At 35.1% G+C, this 21,705-nt stretch overlaps 2 protein-coding genes across 5 annotated transcripts; one reads left to right on the top strand and one right to left on the bottom strand.

Annotated features, from left to right (window-relative positions):
- The first annotated feature begins 713 nt into the window (after window positions 1-713).
- LOC115959603 (TMV resistance protein N-like) lies at window positions 714-10,715 on the top strand. 4 transcript variants are annotated; one of them, XM_031078046.1, is made up of 8 exons: window positions 714-1,515; window positions 2,363-3,464; window positions 3,569-3,877; window positions 3,965-5,734; window positions 8,199-8,758; window positions 8,891-9,153; window positions 9,503-9,623; window positions 10,366-10,693. In XM_031078046.1, the coding sequence occupies exons 1-4, from the start codon at window positions 1,016-1,018 to the stop codon at window positions 4,955-4,957; spliced, it is 2,904 nt and encodes a 967-aa protein (XP_030933906.1). In that variant the 5' UTR covers window positions 714-1,015; the 3' UTR covers window positions 4,958-5,734; window positions 8,199-8,758; window positions 8,891-9,153; window positions 9,503-9,623; window positions 10,366-10,693. The 4 variants fall into 4 exon arrangements, with proteins under 4 accessions (XP_030933906.1, XP_030933905.1, XP_030933907.1 ...); XM_031078045.1 differs by having other exon boundaries at window positions 7,717-8,758; XM_031078047.1 differs by lacking the exon at window positions 8,891-9,153 and having other exon boundaries at window positions 7,717-8,758.
- Window positions 10,716-11,857: 1,142 nt separating this feature from the next.
- LOC115960852 lies at window positions 11,858-21,169 on the bottom strand. The gene is made up of 2 exons (XM_031079850.1): window positions 20,187-21,169; window positions 11,858-12,552 (listed from the first exon to the last, which is right to left on the bottom strand). The coding sequence occupies exons 1-2, from the start codon at window positions 20,470-20,472 to the stop codon at window positions 12,185-12,187; spliced, it is 654 nt and encodes a 217-aa protein (XP_030935710.1). The 5' UTR covers window positions 20,473-21,169; the 3' UTR covers window positions 11,858-12,184.
- Window positions 21,170-21,705: the final 536 nt, after the last annotated feature.

Here is a 21,705-nt window from a genome sequence, read left to right as displayed (position 1 = left end):
TGGATTAAATTTTTTTCTTATATTTTTTGTTTGTAAATTTTTTTGAAAAATTAAATATGAATAGATATGTTGTTAATTAAATATTTAAATTTGAAATTTTTATAATTTAAAATTATGCATAAAAAATAAGTTTATGAATCGAATAATAAATAACATTTGATTAACATAAAATTTGATATACTTGTTAAAAACATGAAAAACATACACTCTAATAGTTAGATTTCTAAAATATATAATCATATTAATTTTTTTTAGTAGGATTTGTAGCGATTTTGTCCATTGTTTTTTTTAAAAAAAAGCCCATTATTTAGCAAAAAATAACCTATAGAGGGACTGACATTCACAAGTAATCAATTCAAAGAAACTTGTTCACTATTTTTTCATCAACTTATCACCTTTTTTTTCTTCTTAAAAAAAAAAAAAAAAAACTAATCACATTTTTTTTCACTGCTCACCGTAGATTATTTTAATAAAGAGAAATGATATATCCACAATATTTTCACAATAATTTTATAATAAATCCTAAATGATAGGTTGTTACTGGTTGTTATTGTTGGGGTAAAAAAATAATCTTAGTATTATGTTCAAATTTGAACCAATAATAACTAACCACTTACTATTTGTTATGAAAATACTGTAAAAAATATTGTGATAATGAGTTAGTGGAATTTCTATTAGATTCCGCGTGCAAGCGGTCCTCATCTTCCAGGTATTTTCCTCTGCACACGCAGGTCTACTCAGAGCGAGCCCATGCCCACGTGAAAAAAGCAGCAAAAGAAGAAGAAATTGAGAAATTTCACACACTCGTCTTGGCCTGGGGAAATTTCACTGACTCAGATGGATGCCCACTTGCCCACCAACTCTAACAAAAAATGAGGTAATGGGTCATAGAATATAAAAACTTTTGACCCATCTTCTCACTCTTATTGCAAGAGGCTTTTTTTGAGTTTTTTTCAGTCACACCTGCAATTTCCTAAATCTCTAACCTCACTATTCAATCTCTTCCATTTCTTTTATGGCTCTTCTTCAATCATCTTCCCGTTCTTCTTCTTCTTCTTCCAAAAGAGGGAAATACGATGTATTTCTTAGTTTCAGAGGTGAGGACACCCGCAAAAAATTTACAGATCATCTATATAGAGCTTTGGAACAAAAAGGCATATCCACTTTTAGGGATGATGAAAAACTTAAGCGAGGAACATCAATTGCCCCAGAACTCTTGAAAGCAATAGAAGAATCAAGGTTTGCTGTCATTATTTTATCAAGGGACTATGCTTCTTCAAAGTGGTGCTTGATTGAACTAACAAAGATTGTTGAGTGCATGGAAAAGACAGGATTGGTAGTTCTACCTGTTTTTCACTATGTAGACCCTAGTGATGTGCGGAATCATAGGGGGACTTTTGCAGAAGCTTTTGATAAACACCAAGAGAGTTTCAAGGATAACATGAGAAATATAGAAACGTGGAAAGCTGCTCTAACAAAAGTTGCCGATCTTGCTGGATGGGATTTAAAGGATAAGTAAGAGTTTCTTTGAAATAATGCCATTTTTTGTCATTTTTTTTTTTTGAATTTATTTATCATTTTTTTCCTTTGTTTTTTTTTTTTTTTTTTCTTTTACTTCGTCAGTATTCAACTATTTTTAAAATAACCTAGACGGGTCTAATCCTAGTAGTACTAAATCAGTGTCATGCAAGTACGTAATTACGCAGACTTGGGCCTTACAACAAATTTGGCCCCTAATATCTCTAAAATTGCCCCCATAATATATCTTGCAATGAATTTCTTTGTCCCATGTATATTACAAACTTCGGAAATTATAATCTCATATTGGACTTTGGATTTGCTTAGTTTGGCATGGTAGTCCCTAAATTACCCAATATGAGCAAAAAGTCACGAACTTGGTAATCCTCATTCTACACGTGACTTATATATAAGCTATACCCACCCACCCGTAATGTTTTCATTCGATTTGCTACTTTATGTTTTTGGCAGAATTGTCTTAATAAGCAAGTAAAAATATCAAAAGCAAATGGTTAGGCGAAAAGTAGAATTATACAGTTAACACATCATTTTTTTTTTTATATGAAGAAAAAAAATAAGCTAGTAAAAATGTCCAAAGCAAGTGGTTAGGCGAAAAGTAGAATTATTCAATTAATACTTCAATTGTTTTATATTTTATTTTTATGAAAAAAGGGCGCCGGAAAATAGCATTCCAAGAAATGTAAAACAAAGAGGACTAAATATAATTAGGCATTCTCAATGTGGCTGAACGAAGCTAAGATTATGATTATATGCTGAATGTTTTATCTTTAAATGTGGCTAGCTTTGCCTCATCAAAATTATTGTTTTGCAATTTTCTTTGCAGGTATGAATCAAAAGTTATCCAAGAAATCATTGGAAGGATATGCCCTGAGTTGTATCATAAATTCTCAAGTGTTTATGAGGACCTTGTTGGAATGGACTCACGTGTGGAGGAAATGTTGGGTTCATACTTAGGTGAAGGGTTGGGTGATGTTCGCTTTGTTGGGATATGCGGGATGGGTGGAATGGGCAAAACAACTCTTGCACAAGAAATTTTTAGTAGAATTTCAGGTAACTTTGAAGGTAGTTGCATTATTGCTAATATTAGAGAAGAAACTGAAAATCAAGGTGGTCTAGTTTCTTTACAAAAACAACTTCTTTCTCAGATCCTCATGGAAAGTGAAATGAAAATATGGAATGTTTATGAGGGACTCAATGTTATAAGAAATACACTACATAATAAAAAGGTTTTTATTGTTCTTGATGATGTGGATGGAGAAGAACAATTAGGAGCATTAGCAGGAAAACGTGATTGGTTTGGTCCGGGGAGTAGAATCATTATAACAAGCAGAGATAGCCATTTATTGATAAGATGTGGTGTGAATGATATATACACAATCGAGGGGTTGAGTGACAATGATGCTTTGAAGCTTTTTAGTTTGAAAGCTTTCCATAAACCTCATCCTGAAGAAAATTTTGTAAATTTGTCTATGGTCTTTGTGAAATATGCTAAAGGCCTTCCTTTAGCTCTTAAAGTTTTAGGTTCTTTGTTGTTTGGTAAAACAAAGAATGAATGGAAAAGTGCCCTAAATAGACTAAAAGCAGAATTTGATGAAAAAATTATGAATATACTTCAAATAAGTTTTGATGGGTTAAGGGATACGCAAAAAGCATTATTTTTAGATATTGCGTGTTTTTTTAAAGGAAAGAACATAGATTGCATAAGAGATGTACTACAAAGTTTTGGTTACTATCCAGATTGCAATATTGATGTTCTTATAGACAAATCTCTCATAACTATTAAGGACCATGGAATTTTATGGATGCATGACTTGCTGCAAGATATGGGTCAAGAAATCGTTCTTCGCAAATCCCCTAGAGAGCCTGGTGGACGTAGTAGGTTGTGGATTTATAAGGATATTATTCATGTATTGAAGAATAATACTGTAAGTTGACTAGTATAAACCTGAGCTTTAAGAAGTATATATGTTACTACAAAATTTTCTAAGAATTTACCAATTATTCTAAATTCATTGTTTTTATTTATTAGGGAACCGAGGCAGTTGAAGGCATAATGTTAAAAGTTCCTATTCAAAAAATGGAACACTTGCATGCTGAAGCCTTTTCAAAGATGAAAAATTTGAGATTTCTCAAAATTGGTAATGAGGAATTTTCACAGGACATCATAAATAGTACTATGCAACTTCCAAAAAGTCTTAATTATCTTTCTGACGAGTTACGCATTGTGGAATGGCATGGATATCCTTTTAAATCCATGCCAACTAGTTTTCAACCAAACAAACTTGTTGAGCTCAGAATGCGTTGGAGCAGCATCAAACACCTATGGAAAGGAATTATGGTAAGATTTTCATTCAAGCAAATGAGTTTTTTCTTCCTTTTCATTAATACTTGAGTTTATCTAATAATTTTTTTTGGTTTATAACAGGATTTAGATGAGTTAAGACTCATTGACCTAAGTGACTCCCAAAACTTGATTGAGATGCCGGACCTTAGTAGAGCCCCAAAGCTTAAGCAGTTGATTCTTCGACGTTGTATAAGACTATATGAGATTCACGCATCTGTTGGAAATCTCAAATGGCTTACTCGATTGGATCTAAATGGTTGCAAGTGCCTTTCAAGTCTTCCAATTGTTTGTTGTTATTTGATGTCTCTAAAAATTCTCACTTTGTCTGGCTGCTCAAAAATTAATAAACTGCCAGAGGATTTGGGGAATATCGAAGGTCTTGAGGTGCTAGATGTGAGTGAAACTGCTATAACAGAATTACCGTCTTCGTCTGTTCTCTTAAAAAATCTCAGAGTGCTATCTCTTCGTAGATGTGAAGGCTTATCATCTACGTCATCAAATAAACTCATCAGTTTTTTTCCTTTAATGAAAAAAAGAAGAGTAGATCCCACGGGCATGTTAGGGCGTTCTCTTTCTAATTTACGGTCTTTGACCTATTTGGATCTAAGTTATTGCAATCTTCAAGCAATCCCTGATAGTCTTGGTTGTTTGTCCTCCTTAACCAGGTTGAATCTAAATTATTGCAATCTTCAGGCAATCCCTGATAGTCTTGGTTGTTTGTCCTCTTTAGAATATTTACATCTTAGTGGAAATAATTTTGTTTGCCTTCCTAAGAGTACCACTCAACTATATAATATGAAGCATCTTTTTTTGCGCGGTTGCACACATCTTCGATCTTTGCCAGAGCTTCCATTAAATATTGGGTATCTTTGTGCAGATGGTTGTACCTCATTAGAAATATTACCATTAAGACCTGAAGATGGTCCTTTTCCGAACCTCTCTCTTCTCGGTTGTAATAAATTGATTAACAATGAAGACTACGATGACATGTTATTAGCAAAACTAAGACATCAAATCATTAAGGTCTCTCTCTCTCTCTCTCTCTCTCTCTCTCTCTCACTTGTGAGGTTCTAAATATAATGATTTTGTAATTTTGTATGTTTCAGGGAAATCTCAATTATGATATTACAATTCCTGGAAGAGAAATTCCGAAATGGTTTGGGCATCAAAGTGAGGGGACTTCAGTGAATTTGCAAGTGCCTTCAGATAAATTAATGGGAATCGCTCTGTGTGCAGTTTTTTTACTCCACCATCATCGTCCACTTCACCAACTTCTTTCAGATGGTGACGTATTTGGGCATTATCTTAGTTGGTACTTGAACGCCAACGGAGATCAAAGCCGTCGGAGCCGCCAAGGCATTTATTTTACAGAACGGTTTGGTAAGATTGAATCGAATTATCTTTACCTGGATTACTATCACTATAGATACCCCACTCCGATAATGAAAGAAAATTGGATTCAAGATGCTAATGGATTCGTTCAAATTGAGATTGGATTTCAAACCGAAGGTCCAGGATTAGAGGTCACAAAATGCGGGGCCCATTTGATATTGGAGCAAGACATTGAAGATCTGAACCAAACTATGCGTGGGTGCAGTAGCAGCAGCAGGTGTAGCATCACTCCTTATGAGGATGATTTGGAAGATTCAGCAGAAGATACCAAAACTAAGTGAAAGGCATGATGAGTTACCTCTAATCTAATTGAAAGACTCATTCAACGTCTGGGAAATTGGAATTGGAATTTAGCACACAAGGACAATGTAACTTTGATTGAGAGGAAGAGAAATCCCAGTGAAAGTGGTGGCTTTGATGAATTTGTACAGCTGATAATCTTTTTCCTCTGAATTTTTTGTAAGTCACTGATATCTTTCTCCCTTTTACGGATCTTTTTTTGTTGCTATATATTTCTTTTCTAAATGCATTGTCATATGCTTTCATTTGAGTTCAACCATCTGCATTTTTTTATTTCAACCATCTGCATTTTTTGACTTTTTGTTCATTTATGTTGTGGGAAAAAAAAAACCACATGGCTGGTCTGAGAAAAGTGACCTCTCTGGTGAAAAATGGCCCAAATTTACTTCTTTCCATTTGATTTTACAACAATACTGGAATTGGAAAAATGTAGTAAATGCCATAAAGAGAAAACTCACCCCATTTAATTCATTTTTATTTTTTATTTTTTAATGAATAAGAATAATGTTACAATGCGAATGCTCTTAACTCCTCTTAACTCTTAAGCCATATTAGTGGAAAGATTTTGTGGACTAGGGTGTTCTTATATGAGGAAGAGGAAGTGGAGGAACACATAGACTGAAGTTGGAGACAGTAAGAGGGACGAGGTGGCCATAGAGGCCAAGAATGAGGCGGCCTAAGAGGAAGGATTCAGTGCAGAAAGGAGTGGAGGGGTCAGGGGAGAGAGTGGGGTTGGTGTTGGGGGGAGGAAAGTGGTGGGGCAGAGGCTGAAGTCCATGAAGATACAGTCGGTGATGGTGGTGTTAAGTGGAGGAGAGGCTAGTGAGGGTGGTGGAGGAGTGGTGGCGGTGAGGGAGAGTGAAGTGGTGGAGAGGACGAGGGAGCGGCGGGTGATTATGGGGTTGAGGTGGAGAGGAGGAGGAGGGTGGTGGTTGTGGTTGTGGTGGTGGTGGGGGAGGAGGAGTTGGGGTTGGGGTGTTAAAGAGCGGGCCATGATGGTGGAGTGAACATGTTGTTTTTTGTTTGTGGATGGGAATCATGATGGAAGGGAGGGAGGGAGAGTGAGATTGGTTTTTACTGGAGGTTTGGGGTCTACTCATTTACAATTTGGATAGAATATGAGCTATTCTAAACTTCTAAAAATTACACTTTTTTTCTATTCAAATGTGGCATTGTTTTAATTTTTGGTTCAATTTTTGTCTATAAAATCTGATTCTGTTTTCAAAATATTCTTTTTGTCCATATCAGTAACTAATATGGCTTAAGAGTTAAGAGCATTCGCATTGTGGTTCCAAAAATTTCTGTCCATCTAAAGAACAATGGTTTATTTTCATGTTTGCTGTATTAAGAAATATAGAGCCTAAGGTATTTCTTTTTTTTTTTTGGGTTAGACTAACTAGGTTGATTGGGGAGAAGAGGGCCTAAAGTTTTGGAAAGGGGCTCAACTACAGAAATAAAATATATAATAACTATATATATATATGAATAAATAATTGGACCCAGGGGGGGCTCAGGCCCCCACCTAGGTCCATCCCTAACGTGTTCTGTATGTCCACCTGCACTGGAAAATATATCCTCAAGATTTAAATGAGCCCTTAATATTCCTTAATTTTCTTAAACTTAAACAATGATTTTTTCTAGTAAGTAAAAAAGTATATGTAATGAGAAGTTTTATACTAGCCTTGATGCTAGTAAAACTACTGTTCTTAATCTTCTTAATGTTTTGTTTCTTTCATGGTTTATTGAACATACTTCAGTAAATGAATGATAAGTAGGGTGGCTATTTTGGCTTGGTTGATTAATTAGGATGCAAGTTGATTAGAGAAGCTTATGGGTGGATAACACCTATGCAAAAAGCACCTAGTTCTCTCAAACAGCACTCAAGGCTACATATTTCATTAACTTCAAAACTAACTGATTACAACAGAAGGTTAAATGCCTATTTATACAGGCTGTATCAGAGTGCAGCCAAAAAATCAACCTGATCTGATCTTTTCTACTGTTGAACTAGACTAAATAACCACTTAACATCCTGACTAACATATTACAAAAAGTTCTCAATGTTTACTTTTCTCTAGCAACCTTTAGCCTACTGTTTGGTTACAAGCCTAAACAACTTGCCTCTAACTTGACTGTTACAGCTGAGACTTCCAGCCCTCCAAGCTCCTTCCAACTGCTTCCATATGAATTGGCAAAGACTCAGACACTCAGTTAATCTCCTTAAGTGATCACCAACTTGCTGCTGCAAATAACAAGTTTCATTAGGCTAGGCTGCTGGCTGACTGAATGTACTGCTGAACTAACCTTCCTGCTGGATTATTGTTGCTACTGCTGTAATTGAAATCAGACCTTTTGATGCTCCTGCACCAATGAAAAAGCCAAAGAAACTTTGTTGCATATATATATATATATATATATATATTATAACTACAATTAATTTCCCAAGCATCTTTGTGTTTTCTGGTTTGGTGCTCCATTTTACAGGACATCGATTAGTTCTGCTTGCTGTCATTATTGATGTCCATGTTGTAAATTAGAAAATATTTACAATGTTATGCTAATATATCGGCTCTTAAGCTGTCAACTGTTTTTGTTTTTTTTTTGGGGGGGGGGAGGTGTGCAGATTGCTGTTGACACTGCCTCTCCTTCAGATCATGCTCATGTCCATACTGCATAAGCAAGAGGAGTGAAAAACCATACGTGAGGCAGGGAATCCTCTACCTCTAGTCACTAGTATTACTAACATTGGAAAAAGGTGAACCATGAATCATTTGTTCATGGATGCTAATGGATTCGGTCAAATTGAGATTGGATTTGAAACCAAAGGTCCAGGATTAGAGGTTACAAAATGCGGGGCCCGTTGGGTATACGAGCAAGACATTGAAGATCTGAACCAAACTATGCATGGGTGCAGCAGCAGCAGCTGTAGCATCACTCCTTATGAAAATGATTTGGAAGATTCAGCAAAAGATACCAAAACTGAGTGAAAGCCATGATGAGTATGATAGGGATGAGAATGGAACTAATGGAGAAGGTACCTCTAATCTAATTGAAAGATTCATTCCATGTTTGGGAAATTGGATTGGGAATTTAAGCACACAAGGACAATGTAACATTGATTGAGAGGAAGAGAAATCCGAGTGAAAGTGGTGGCTTTGATGAATCTGTGCAGCTGAATTTTTTGTAAGTCACCAATATCTTTCTCCCTTTTACAGATTTTTTTCTGTAGCTTTATATTTCATTTTTCATTTTTAAATTCATTGGCATATATGCTTTCATTTGAGTTCGGTAATTTGTGATTCTTATTTCTGCTAGTTTCCCCACACTGGATACGAAGAAGTTGTTGGACTTTGTAGTTTATTGGTGAGGAGAAACTGTGGCATTGTCTGGATCAAAGAAGATATGTGCAACAGATAGCACACTCACGATTATTTTGTGGGGTAAAGACAGATAGTGCACTCTTGTTGCTCTCTTGGTATTCAAAAGGAAAGCAAAAAATTAGGGCTGTTTTTCACCAGAGAGGTTGCCTTCCATGTGTTTGTGTTATTTTTTTCCTCACTTCATCAATCATTTCAAAGGTAGATTCAAGAGATTTTTCCTTTTGCTTCTTCTAATTAGTTTTTATAGAAATAGGTAGATTCAGGTGATGAAATTATTTGCGAAGTTTTCTTGTTGAATACAATAGACCTTGATTCATTATGCTGTTATATTTGAATACATATGTGAAGTAAAGATGCAATTAAATCAATAGTTAAGAAACAGGGGGAAGGGAAAGGGACCCAACTTTTCTGTTTGATTTATTTTTAAGTTTGTTGTATTAAGAAAAATAGAGCCTAAGGTATTTCTTGATGACAGTTTGGAATTAGAAACTTTTCATTGTCTCATTTGTCTGTCACTTGGAAATCAATATCATGTTGTTGCATCTAGGTGAATGGATGTGGCCATTACATTGAAGCTGAAAGGTGCAAGTTGTTGCCTAAGCTTGGCAGTGCAGAAGTGTGGGCTTCGTCTCATAATAGCATGATAATATTCAGAGTTCAAGCAAACGGTAAGGCCCTACATGGCTTCTTTGTTAATTGATGATTGATAGTATTGAGGAAAGAAATAAGCAAAGTTGTTACTGAAAAGATTACATGTGTAAATATAACATTAGGCTACTGATTGTTGAACTAATATACCATGTTCCACACCATAGCGTTACAGCCCTTCTTTGTGACATGCTACAAACTAAAACTGCCTACATTCTTAGTTCATTAGACCCATCATATCAGGACAACCAGTTCGGTTTATCACAGCTGGCCTCGCATTTTGGCTTGCTGGGAGTCTTTCAGTAAACTCAGTCCCGCTTCCAGAATTTCCTGCAATGGCGTCTGCATTGGCAAATCTATGTTAGGGCAAGGGGGCAAAATTCTAATAAAATCTTGTGCATGTGTGTGTGTATTAAGTATTTAGAATTTAGAATTTTTTTCAAAATTTTGATGGACAACTACTTCTAACAGTTACCAAAAATTTATCATATCCAAATTGATGTATTTCCTTTGTTTAACTTTCTTTCCAATCAAAATTTCCAAAGTCTACATACTATCCTTAGTATCCTATATTACCTTGGACTAAACATTGATTGATTTCATATGTATGTCACTTTAATTAAGAAGTGGTTCAGGCTGAGTCAATATGCATTTGAGTTTTTATTCAATCTAAACTTGATGTTTGTAATTAGATATAAGTCCATTTCTAGACCCACTTTTGTTTATTAACTTGTGTTATTTCTTTCTGCTTGTTTGCAATAGGGAGGACTGAAGTTGTAGTAGTTATTGGTGTTGCTGGCATGGACTGGACGCACAGAAAGCATTGTCATTGATTATGAACAATATACTTCTTCCCTTGTAATCAAATCTGTTGAGATGGACCATGATAAATTTAGTGTGATGTAGTTTGTATTTTTCTTCTGTTTGTTGTCAAATGCATGCTAATTATGTAATCACTTGAAAGAGTTGTATAATACTATAATCTTTCTTGGGACAGATATTTCCTACCCTTTACCACATTGAAGTTCTACATGGCTGTAATTAGAAGAATAGAGTATTTTAATGTAAAATTAAATTGAATTTTTCAAAATCTCACTTGATCAAGATTTAAATTTTCTCTAGCAAAATTTAGTTTTGCTCAAGTGATTTAAGTTCTGCTCCAGCAAAGGACAAGCAACTTTCTGTAAAGATCTTGCTTTAGTGAGAGAAAAGTGAGACTTTTAGTCTGAAATTTTTTTTTCTATTATTGAAGAATTTACTCAAGTGAGAAGGGTCATTCACTCAAGAAACAATTGCAAAAAAAAAAAAGCAAGTTTACTAGAAAATTTTGTAGAAAAACAAGAGAGCCTAGGCAACATTTTAGAGTATTTGTTTCAGCAGAAGTGACCTTTCAAATGTGCATTTTCTTTGGCAATGAAGGTATAGGTCACCTTTCAAATTTGCTTTTTTTATTATTATTACAGCTCTTCATTGCTTATAAATAAACAACCATATTTAGGGGGTCAAATTTTGCTCTCCATATAATGAAATTCACAAAATTCCCCAATTTTGTTATTTGTAGAATCTTGTTGTCTTGAGATGTTGGGATGCATGATACATAACACCTAGACATGCTAATATGCTATAAATATCTTGGTCTCCTAAGAGAAGTTAAGGGAGTTACAAGGCTTTTGGCCCTATATATACTATATAATTGAAGATAAATTACTCATATTTTTCATAATTTCATGATAGTAAGTTAATAACAACAACTTTGATAAGTTGATTTTGCGGAAAATCATATTACAAAGATGAGAGAGAGAACACATTAAGCATTAAGCATCATCAAAACAACCATTTTCTTGTATCCCCATCTACTCATCAGAAGGCTCTTTGATGGTGTACCTATGAGAGGTAGGGACCGTAAGGTGCCCAATTTGTTCAAAATCGTTATTTCAAGTTCTTAGTCTTAATTTTTTTTTTTTTAAATATTTATAAAGATGTGATAAAAATTAAAACATTTGAAAATATATCATGCCCTCAAAAAACTCAAAAAAAAAAAATACCAAAGATGTTTCTCTTATCAAAGGAATAAGTCTGGTGGCATAGATTTTCAAGTACTTTTTGCATTCTACACTTGGATACCGATAGGTCCAAGCACAAAATCTACCATAATCACTTCTTCCATTGATGCAAGTGAATTCACTCTTTTCAATTGTTTAATTACATTTATCTTTCATTTTTTGTTCTTTCTATTTGCATTTGTTGTATTAAATCACTAACACCCTTTTAACTGATACATAACCAAACCTCAGACTAGTAACATTTATCTCACAGAAAAAATTAGTAAACAAAATTATGATATCTGTTCCAGAAAACTGAAAGAGAAGAATAGTGGCTATCAACTAGAACAACATTGGGGTGGACTAACTAAAATTTCAATAGCAGTGGACCAAAAAACAAACCTATTCCATCTACTTTCCCCAATGGCAGGGCCGAATAAATAAAGACCATTTCCTTGAAACATGGGATTTTCATCAACGTCACTAGTGACCAAAATTAACTGCCAAGACTAAACCTTGGTGTCTTTTAGAATTAAGTCCTATCTATATCCCATAGCCTGAGTCTGAAGATTTTGGTTGTCTTCTAATAGACGGTCGTATTCAAGAAGTAGGTCTGCGGCTTGTTTTTGAAGGGCAGCAACATGGCTTTCAGCAGATTCAACTCTCTTATCTTTCTCTTCAGATTCTAGCTTCACCTTCTTCAAATTCTCTGATAGAGAAGCTATTTCTTCTTGCAGCCGCTTTATCTCCTTGGAAGCTTTCTCTTCTTTTTCTTTGAGTTCCGTCTTTTCCTTCTGAAGCCTTTCAACTTCCTCTTTTGAAGCTCCCACACTACTCCTCAATCCAATAAGCTTTTGGAGATAGTGATGCATACGGTCAATTATGAATCCAAGAAATAGGGTAAAACCTGCAAATCAAATTCAGGCTTTCAGAAAACACTGGTCGGACCAATCTGAAAGGAAATTAAAGCATACATTACCGCAAGAGAAGCATTTCTTGCTAACGAAGGAAAATTTACAATCAGCTTATTGCTCACTGTATTTTGGTCAATAAGAACAGCGTGCTCCAAAACATGTGCTATGCTCTGATTGGTGATTGTACAAAACCAGAGAAGCTCAAATTGGCAAACAGCGCTCAAAACTAAGAACAGTTGCCTCTAACCACAACTTATGTTTTATGGATGTTAAGAAATTACATTAACATATGTAATGAAACTGCATTATTCAATCGCTTTAGCCAATGGCGAAAGAAAACATCCAGCATTATTCAAACAAGATTTTAGTTATGTAAACCTCATAATTTTGAGGAATGCAATCATCCAAAAGTAAGCAGTAGACAGTAACTTCAATGAAACTAGTCATTTCCTAAAGCCAAATAATAGTTCGCATAAATCAGAAGCCACCAACAATCAATTTGTAATCTAGATGAGCATATGGTCATATAGGTAGCCGCCTAATTTAAATCCTCACAAGTAGATGGGGCTAGTCCCTCCCTGTATAGCTTTTATAATATTAGAATGTCAAACAAGACATCCCACCTAGCTCCTACTTTACTATATATATTTTTGAGATCATTAAGATTGCACATGTAGGGTAGCATCTTCACTATCAATTTATTTTTGCACCAAATGACTATTGACTCCTTAGTCATATACATATATGCACACATATGCCTTATATACAAACATGCAAATGAACGAATAGCATTAAACTAACATTTAGCATTTACATTCTTGTAAATGTTTATTGGCCTTTCATATTGTGACCACAGAACCCTCACATCAAACTGATGGAAGTAAGATAAATAACTTTTCCTTTATAAGTTAATTATCAACCAAAAAAAGAAAGGGTATGAAATTTCTGGTGGAATCCTTTGAAGGAACATTTAATGAGTGAGGTCATGGGTTCAACACCCACTGCATGACCGTGTAATGTGCTGATAAAAAATTTATGGTGGACTCCTCCCAAACAACATTTGTGGCCATCTTGCTTAGATGTTAGAATAACAATGTATTAACATTTATTTTTGAGTGTCACAAAAAGGGCTCCTCATAATCGCTTATATAAATCTACCTAGCACATGCCGGATAGGGGACTCACCACACAGCCACACAACACACTGATACAAATCAATCAAGACAATTCAAACAATCTAGGATATCACAATCTCCCCCCACTTAAAATCCATGGCATTCTAGTCAGGGCTCACGTCACGTTGTGGTTCAACCAAGCCACATAGCATTACTAGGTTCATTCTGCTACCATTTGTCACTATTCTAGGAAAATATTAACATCTGTGCTATATCCTAAAAGAACTAGTCAAATTACAATTGAGACCCCTTGTAATCACTTATATAGTAGCCTAGATCCACTTAATATGCGCCTGATGTGAAACTCAATACACACACACTCAAATAATTAAATACAATATAAGCAATCCAGGGTATCACATTAGCCATAAATGATGGGTGTTATGTGGCCTTTCAACCAATTAGTCATACACTCTGGCTATCATGACCATGACTAAAACGCATTTTCAAAATAGTACATACACGCTGCAGTTCCACCATAAAGTTAACAATTATTTTTTTAATCATGACTTTTAGACTGATCTAGCATCACTGCAGGTTGTAACCATTACAGTTAAGAGTTCCTTTGACATGGTTAGACATGAATGAAAGAACATCAATGCTTTGGAGATGAAAGCATTAAGTGGGAAATGTAAGTCAAGGTGCAGCTACTTTGGCTGGTATGGACTCTTTGTTATTAGAGATCTGCATTAAATTCCCATTTGATGGGGGGCTTAAGGTTTCCTTGGATTACAGGTACATAGTAGTTAAAGACAATCATAGAAACAATAGTTTCTCTTTGAATTTCAGTGTCCGAGAGAGAAAAAATAAAATAAAATAAAATAAAAATAAAAAGAGTGACAGGTAATTTATATAATAATTGGGGAACAGCAGATAATACTAAGAAATAGCAATCAAATTTACATAGTTGAGAAAAGATTTTTCTTTTCTTTTTTTAGAAAGTTCAAACAATTATAAGGAATAAATTGATCCTAAATTACTCATTAATTTTCCTCTCAAAAATAAAATCACTTGTTAATTTAGTGCAGTGATATTTGCTTGAAGTGAATATAAAACAATCATATATTTACTTGAGAAGCTTATTTTTGGCTTGCCTTAATGATATAAAATAAAATAGAGTTTGATTATCTCATAGGGTTTTAAGTTTAACTCAAGCTTCTCCATTTATTCACACTTCAAGTTAATGCAACACAGGAACACTGCCAACAAAAGTGGAAAATACAAAGTACATGCTCATGTAGTCATGGTTACATCACCATTTCTGATCAATTATCAATTGTTGATGCAACACAGGAACACTGCCTACAAAAGTGAAAAATACAAAGTATATCCTCATGTATTCATGGTTACATCATTTCTGATCAATTATCAATTGTGTTAAAAACTTAAGCTGTTAGAAAATGGTGAATTAATCATTTAATCTAACACTCCCCCTTCCGTGTGGCCTAAACTGGCCTTATTAAATGGGGGCCAAACACATGGGAATTCTATAAATGGGATTTAAGATCGAGACAGGATTTGAATCCAAAACCTCTTGTTTTGATACCATGATAAATTTTTTTGATAAGTAATAAACTTTCATTGAAATTGAAAAAGGTCAGCTTATGCCTATGTCAGCGGGTTAGGAAGGTGGCAAGCCCAATCACTTGCTGAGACAAGCTCTCCTCCTATTTCTGCACTGCTTCCAGCTGATGGCTATTCCTAGCCCCCTTAGCTTCTAATTCTTATATATATATATATATATATATATATATATATATATATATATAAGAATTAGAAGCTCCCCTTTCATAAGAAGCTGTTGGTGACTAAGCATAATGATCGAGAGAGAAGCGATTGACTGTCTTGAGGAATGATGACTTGGCTAAGGGTGTAGGCGTGAAGGCAAGCTTCCTATGTTTAGAGGTCTTTAGTTGATTTGCCCATTTTTCTACGTTTTTTGGCATGTCATTAATGATAAGAGAGGATGATGAAAGATCTTGTCAAATGATAAAGGAAAATGGCCTGATAATCGACATTCCTCCATTGCAAGATCACGTCTTTCTGTCTCACTCAATCCAAGCATGTCAGGAAGAGACATGAAGGTAACGAAACCCGAAGCATTTGCCCATTCTAACAAAGTTTGAAGGAAGAAAAGCTTCAACTCATGAATTCACCTTTCACCCCCTTCAAAAGTACGTGTATTCCTCTCCCTCCATATGACCCACATAAGAAAATGAGGCATCATACTCCAAAGCAACTTAGTTTTGAGTCTACAACTCCTGCCTGACCAACTTGCTATAAGATCCACAACCCCACATGGCATGACCCAATGATACCATGACAAATTACCAATTGTCTTAAATAATTAAACTAGTACAAAATGGTGAATTTGGTCATTTAATCTAAAACAATTTCATTAATGCATAATGGCGTACTGCACATGTGACATAACATAACATAACATAATGTGCAAGTACAAGGGAGCATTACTGGTCAAATTCATGACTTACGTTAGTCAGGTTACGGCTTTTGGCCTCTATTTCCAAATCATACAATTAATATTAACTAAATTTCTAAAACATAGAACAAAACACCCATATCCTGCCAGAAAAAGCATGGAAATCAAGAGAATTCATCAAACTAGGAACACATAAGAAACAAAACACACAGTATACATGGTTCACTTAACAAATCCATGGACAAAGATACCAACCAATTCGCTATTCACGAAGATTCAAACAAAAAACCAAGCTTGGATGGATCAGTAAAAGGATTAAGCATAAAGCCAATTCCAACCAATTATATACATCACCAAGCAGAACTTATGAATGAATCACATTAAGAGAGCCAGGCTAGTCAAGATCCCATACTCAACAACATTGAAACCACTGTACTATGGGGAAGGAATATTCCTAGGATTTACTACAAACTTCACGGGAGGTACAAGCTGTTGCTACTGCAGATACACTCCAACCAAAAGGCTCAATAAACACACTTCCCATGTCATTGACCCCTTGTAGCTTTTGACCAACGCCAGAAAATCCCTAGAAGCAAAACCCATATATATAGCTTCAAATCTTCAACAATACTACCCTAGGAACTTGAGACCAATTTCAAACCCAGCATTTTCGCAATTAAAAAGAAAAAACAAAATTGTTATGCTTTAATTGTTTTGGTTAGAAATTAGAAGCTTTACTAATCTTATAATAGTTTAGGAACAAAGCATTAGTACTAGACCTGGTTCTTTTTCTTTTCCAGTTAAAATATCTGTCTCATCCTTGGAATATAGCTGGAGCCCATGCTATCATCCTTAAAGTTGAAAATGTTCTGCATTTCATCCTTCCGTCCACTATCATTAAGTTTTTTGCCAACATGTTTGACAGAAGGGATAAAATTAGAACCTTGATGATATTTCAGGGTCAAAAATAAAACCTAAATTATATTCATTTTGTTTCTGAAATTTAGTTCATTTTCTATTTTCATCTCTAAAACATATATTCTGTTGGCCACGCTAACAAAAACCTTAACAAAAGTGGACAAAATGACAAAATCATGGGCATTTTAAATTTTCAAGGACATAAATAGAACTTTTTAAATTTTAGAGATGAAAAAAATTGGTTATATTTCAAACATTAAAAGAATTTTGTGCCTTTTTTATAAGCAACTAAATTTCATTTAAAAAGTGCAAAAAGGGGTACCATTATGTACATTGGAAGTATAGAACAGAAGAGCCAAAAAGAAATAAATATAAGTAAACTATCATCTAAAATTCAAATGAGATAGGAATTCAATAAAGTTCAGGGAAGAGAAAGGACTTGTAGTCAATGTCCTCTCATATAGGGATTTCTTTTTATTATTATTGGTAATTTGCACACGGACCCAATGGGTCTTGAACCCACGATCTCAACCTCCACCTAGACTTGCAAGGGGAAGAGGTGCCAATCGAGCAAGAGCTCATTGGCCACTCATATAGGGATTTCAAAAATAGTTACTTCAGCTGCACTATCAATAATTCGTTTCCCTCAAAAGTGCATACATTCCTCTCTCCAACTGCTCCACATTAAGCCCTAAGGAATAACATATAAACAAAAGAATTAGAAACACCAATAGAACGTTATCAAGAGAGGATAGTACATGGGCTCTTTTGGATGAAAACTGGCCTGATGTACTCCATTCTAAGACAGGACTGTCTATGGGCACAAGAGAAGTTGGGGTCTGGCAACAACCACAAGGTGAAGTATTTCATTGATTCCAGCAAATGACTAACCAGCATACAGACTCACAGCCTAGGAATGGAATCAATACCTTGTGCTATTTCATCAGATAAAAATACAGTTTCTTAATTCCCAAGATTTTTTTTTTTCTTTTTTGTTTTCCTTTTTCTCTTTTTTTATTTTTTTACTTTTCTGATTCTTTACTCTCTTGCCTACTCTATTTCTGGACAAAATTTCTTTCGCTAGCAATCAACAGATCATTACTATACCATCAATACAAAAATGTGGATCTAGCAGCAATTCTCAACTGCTTTATTCCGTAAATCTTTTTGACAATCAACAGGGATATTTCTGGCTAAGTGAAGAACCAAGACCTTAAGTACAAGTGCATATGGTGTTAGCCTCAATTTTTTCAGCTTTAGCTTTGGCGAAATATGGGAATGTTTGGGGTGGTTGGTGCATGAAAAAGAAGACAAGTGCATATGGTGTTAGCCTCTGGAGATTTATTAGAAGCGGTTAGAAGTGGCTGGTTGACCTTCTCTAAACTCCTGCAGTATGATGTGGGTGATGGTACTAGAGTGAAGTTTTGGAAGCATGTGTGGTGTGGGGATTGTACTCTCAAAGACACTTTTCTAGATCTTTACTGTCTTAGTAGGGCAAGGGACTCTTTAGTGGCAAAGGTTATGTGTTGGTCTGGTGGGATGATTCATTGGAATTTTTATTTTCGTTGTTCACCGTAGGATTGGGAGGAAGAATCTTTTGATCGGTTTATGGACATTGTTTACTCTTGGAAAGTGCGGAGGGTTGGTCCTGATAAGGTTTGTTGGAAGCCAACAAGGAGTAGAGATTTTGAGGTTAGAGGTTTTCATCTTTCTTTCCCTTGGAGATTGGTGTGGCAATCGAAGGTTCCTCCAAGGGTGGCCTTCTTTTCATGGTCAGCTTCTTTGGGTAAGATTCTTTATTGTTCTTGATTGGTGTTACATGTGTAAGAGGTGTGGAGAGTCAATGGATCATCTTCTACTTCATTGCCCCATGGCTTTTGAGCTGTGGTCTTCGAAATGTTTTGTTTGTTTGGACTTCATTGGGTTATGCCACATAAGGTAATTGAGTTGTTTAAGTCTTAGCAAGGTAAATTCAGGGGACATTGCAATATAGATTTTTGGAGACTTGTGCCACATTGCTTGATGTGGTGTATTTGGAGTGAAAGACACGCTAGATGCTTTGAGGGATGCAAACGGTCCTTGCTAGAGATTAAGTCCTTTTTCTTACATACTCTCCTTGTATGGAGTGTGGCTCTGTCACATTTTTCTTGTTTTTCCCTTTTTCTTACTTGATCATTGTAATTTTGGTTTTTGATTTTTGCCCTCACAGTACATCCCCAATGTACTTGGGTTGGCTCTTTTTTCTAAATAAAATTTCTCATTACCTATCAAAAAAAAAAAAAAAAAATTCTCTTGCCTACTCTACTTCTGGACAAAGTTTCTTTCTCTAGCAATCAACAGATCATAACTTACCGTCAATACAAAAATGGGGATCCAGCAGCAATTCTTAACCGCTATATGCCATAAATCTTTTTGACAACCAACAGGGATATTTCTGGCTAAGTGAAGAACCAAGACCTTAAGTACAAGCTGGGGATTTTAACTTATCCGGCTTCATCCTCTGAGCATAGTCTTTACATTTAGTGCCTATTTGTTCTAGTTACTTTTCTTTCAAGCATAATTAATTCTTTCCCTTGCAATTATACAAGAGAACTCCTACTTTTTCCAGTCTACTGACTCTACTCCTTCTGGGGCCACATATAATTGTAAAATTTCATGCCATTTCTCAACATCCCGGCTCACATCAATTTGGTCACAGAGCTACACTTTTTTTTTGCTACATTAAGTTGGGGAGACCAAGAGGTGGCAACTGACCTAAGGGTCATTGGCACAGAACTACACTCTTATCATATTTCGACCACAATCTCAAAATAGTCCACAAATTTTAATCATACTTTCTCCACGTAATTACTTTTAAGACGATTGAAACGCATAATATGAAAATAAATTGAAATTAAAATGCCTAATTTTGCTCATACTTACCCCACATAATTAATAATTTTTTGTCAAGCTATCAAAGCTATTAATTAGAAACCTCAATTTTTTCCATCTAAAACCAGATTGCTGTGCAGCATTAAAAGCAAAGAAAAATTAAAATTCTAAACAGTGAAATAAACAAACAAGAAATCACAGAAGGAAAAAATAGAAGACATACCCATGAGTGAAGCCTCAAGCAAATGGGTCCTCCATAAAACCTGATCCATGGGTGACATGGTTCCAAGCTTTGCACCCTTGTTCTGGATCTTAACAATGCTCATAAGGCTTGATAGTAGAATCACAGACATGGTACCAGCTATAGTTTTCACAGTGGCAGGACCCTTCCCAGTCTTCAGCTGATCCAAACTCTTTATCACAAGCTCTCTCAAAGGCCCAATCTTGACTAATAGAAGAAATGCCAAAACACCCTCAGCAAACAAAACCAAGAACAACAACTGAATCATTTCTCTCCTTCAACAAATCAACACACGCCTTGCTCCAACTTTGGAAAAAGCCTTGATTTTTTTTTTCTCTCCAATGCCAATTAATATTCACAAAAATTTATAAAAACCCACTTCACCAAAACAAGTTTTAAGCTTTAAAAAATGAGGTTTTTTCAAATCCATAGATCGACAGACCCATCCATTAACAAAAGGTAAGAAACTTCCTTGCAGAGACCCAGTTGTTCTTTCTGATTGGAACAAGAAAAACACACACCAGAACCATATCAGCAGTAAACAGATGCAAAAGCCTTAATTTTCCTAAAATAGGTTGAGGAAATAAAGGAAACCCACTTCAAAAAACCTGGTTTTATCTTAAAACAATGAGGATTTAACGCCACAGATCTGTGCATTTAGCCATATGTAGAAAGAAAGAAAGAAAGAACAGAGACCCATTTGTTCTTTTAATGGCTTTTTGTAAAAATTAATTTGGTAATTTTGGTTTGGGGATTAACGGGGTTGTAAATATGCCAATTGGTTTTTTTTTCTTTTTTGCTTTGTTTAGGCTAAAAGGTATTAAAGGGGCCAAATGAAAAGAATATAGAAGGGTGTCACAGTCAAAAAGAAAAGAACTTGTGTCTAGAAGAGTAAAGGGCAAAATTAAAAAGCATATATAGTTAGGAGTGGAAGGCATTAGGGGCACACAGACACAAAGCCTGATATTATTATTATTGTTATCATCATGCGTATAGTATAGACTACAGAGAAGAAGTGTACGACTTTTTAGAGGTGGGGGAGATGATTGTTGTTGTGTACTTGTGTTAAGACTTGAGAGAGAAGTATTGTATATTGTACAGCTTTACTTTGGCTTTTAAAGTTTAAACAAACATGGACTGCTGTTTGCTGTGCCCTTCTAATTGTTTAAAAAGACTTGCCACTACTTGTACTTTCTCAAGTCTGGCCCCCAGGACAGAAGCTCTAGCTTATTTGAAATGTGGTTTGGCTCTCAACTAAAAATAAACAGCTTATTTTACTATTTAGTTTATTTTTGCTACAGTATTATTTATGGGTCTTACAGCACTTTTGGTACTATTTATAAATGTCATTGTACTATTTTAGCTAATGTTTACATTTATCTACAATACTTTCAACAAAAAGTTTTCAATTTCAACAAAATAAACGGATCCTAAACAAACCCGAACTATATGATATATATTTGTGGCAGGGAGCTTCACATTAATCTAAAGCCCAATGTTT

The sequence above is a fragment of the Quercus lobata genome, chromosome 9 (assembly GCF_001633185.2).
Source record: "Quercus lobata isolate SW786 chromosome 9, ValleyOak3.0 Primary Assembly, whole genome shotgun sequence".
Taxonomy (NCBI): domain Eukaryota; kingdom Viridiplantae; phylum Streptophyta; class Magnoliopsida; order Fagales; family Fagaceae; genus Quercus; species Quercus lobata.
Note: the sequence above shows the minus strand (reverse complement) of the source record. Positions and strands in the feature narration are given on the sequence as shown.

Bases quoted from the DNA above. Each gene is read 5' to 3' on its own strand.
- LOC115959603 (XM_031078048.1), top strand. From the start codon at position 1,016: ATGGCTCTTCTTCAATCATCTTCCCGTTCTTCTTCTTCTTCTTCCAAA. The intron at 1,516-2,362 runs GTAAGAGTTTCT...TTTTCTTTGCAG, and splicing joins GGATGGGATTTAAAGGATAA to GTATGAATCAAAAGTTATCC. The intron at 3,878-3,964 runs GTAAGATTTTCA...GGTTTATAACAG, and splicing joins ACCTATGGAAAGGAATTATG to GATTTAGATGAGTTAAGACT.
- LOC115960852 (XM_031079850.1), bottom strand. From the start codon at position 20,472: ATGATTCAGTTGTTGTTCTTGGTTTTGTTTGCTGAGGGTGTTTTGGCA. The intron at 12,553-20,186 runs GTATGTCTTCTA...TTTGATTTGCAG, and splicing joins GCTTGAGGCTTCACTCATGG to GTTTTACCCTATTTCTTGGA.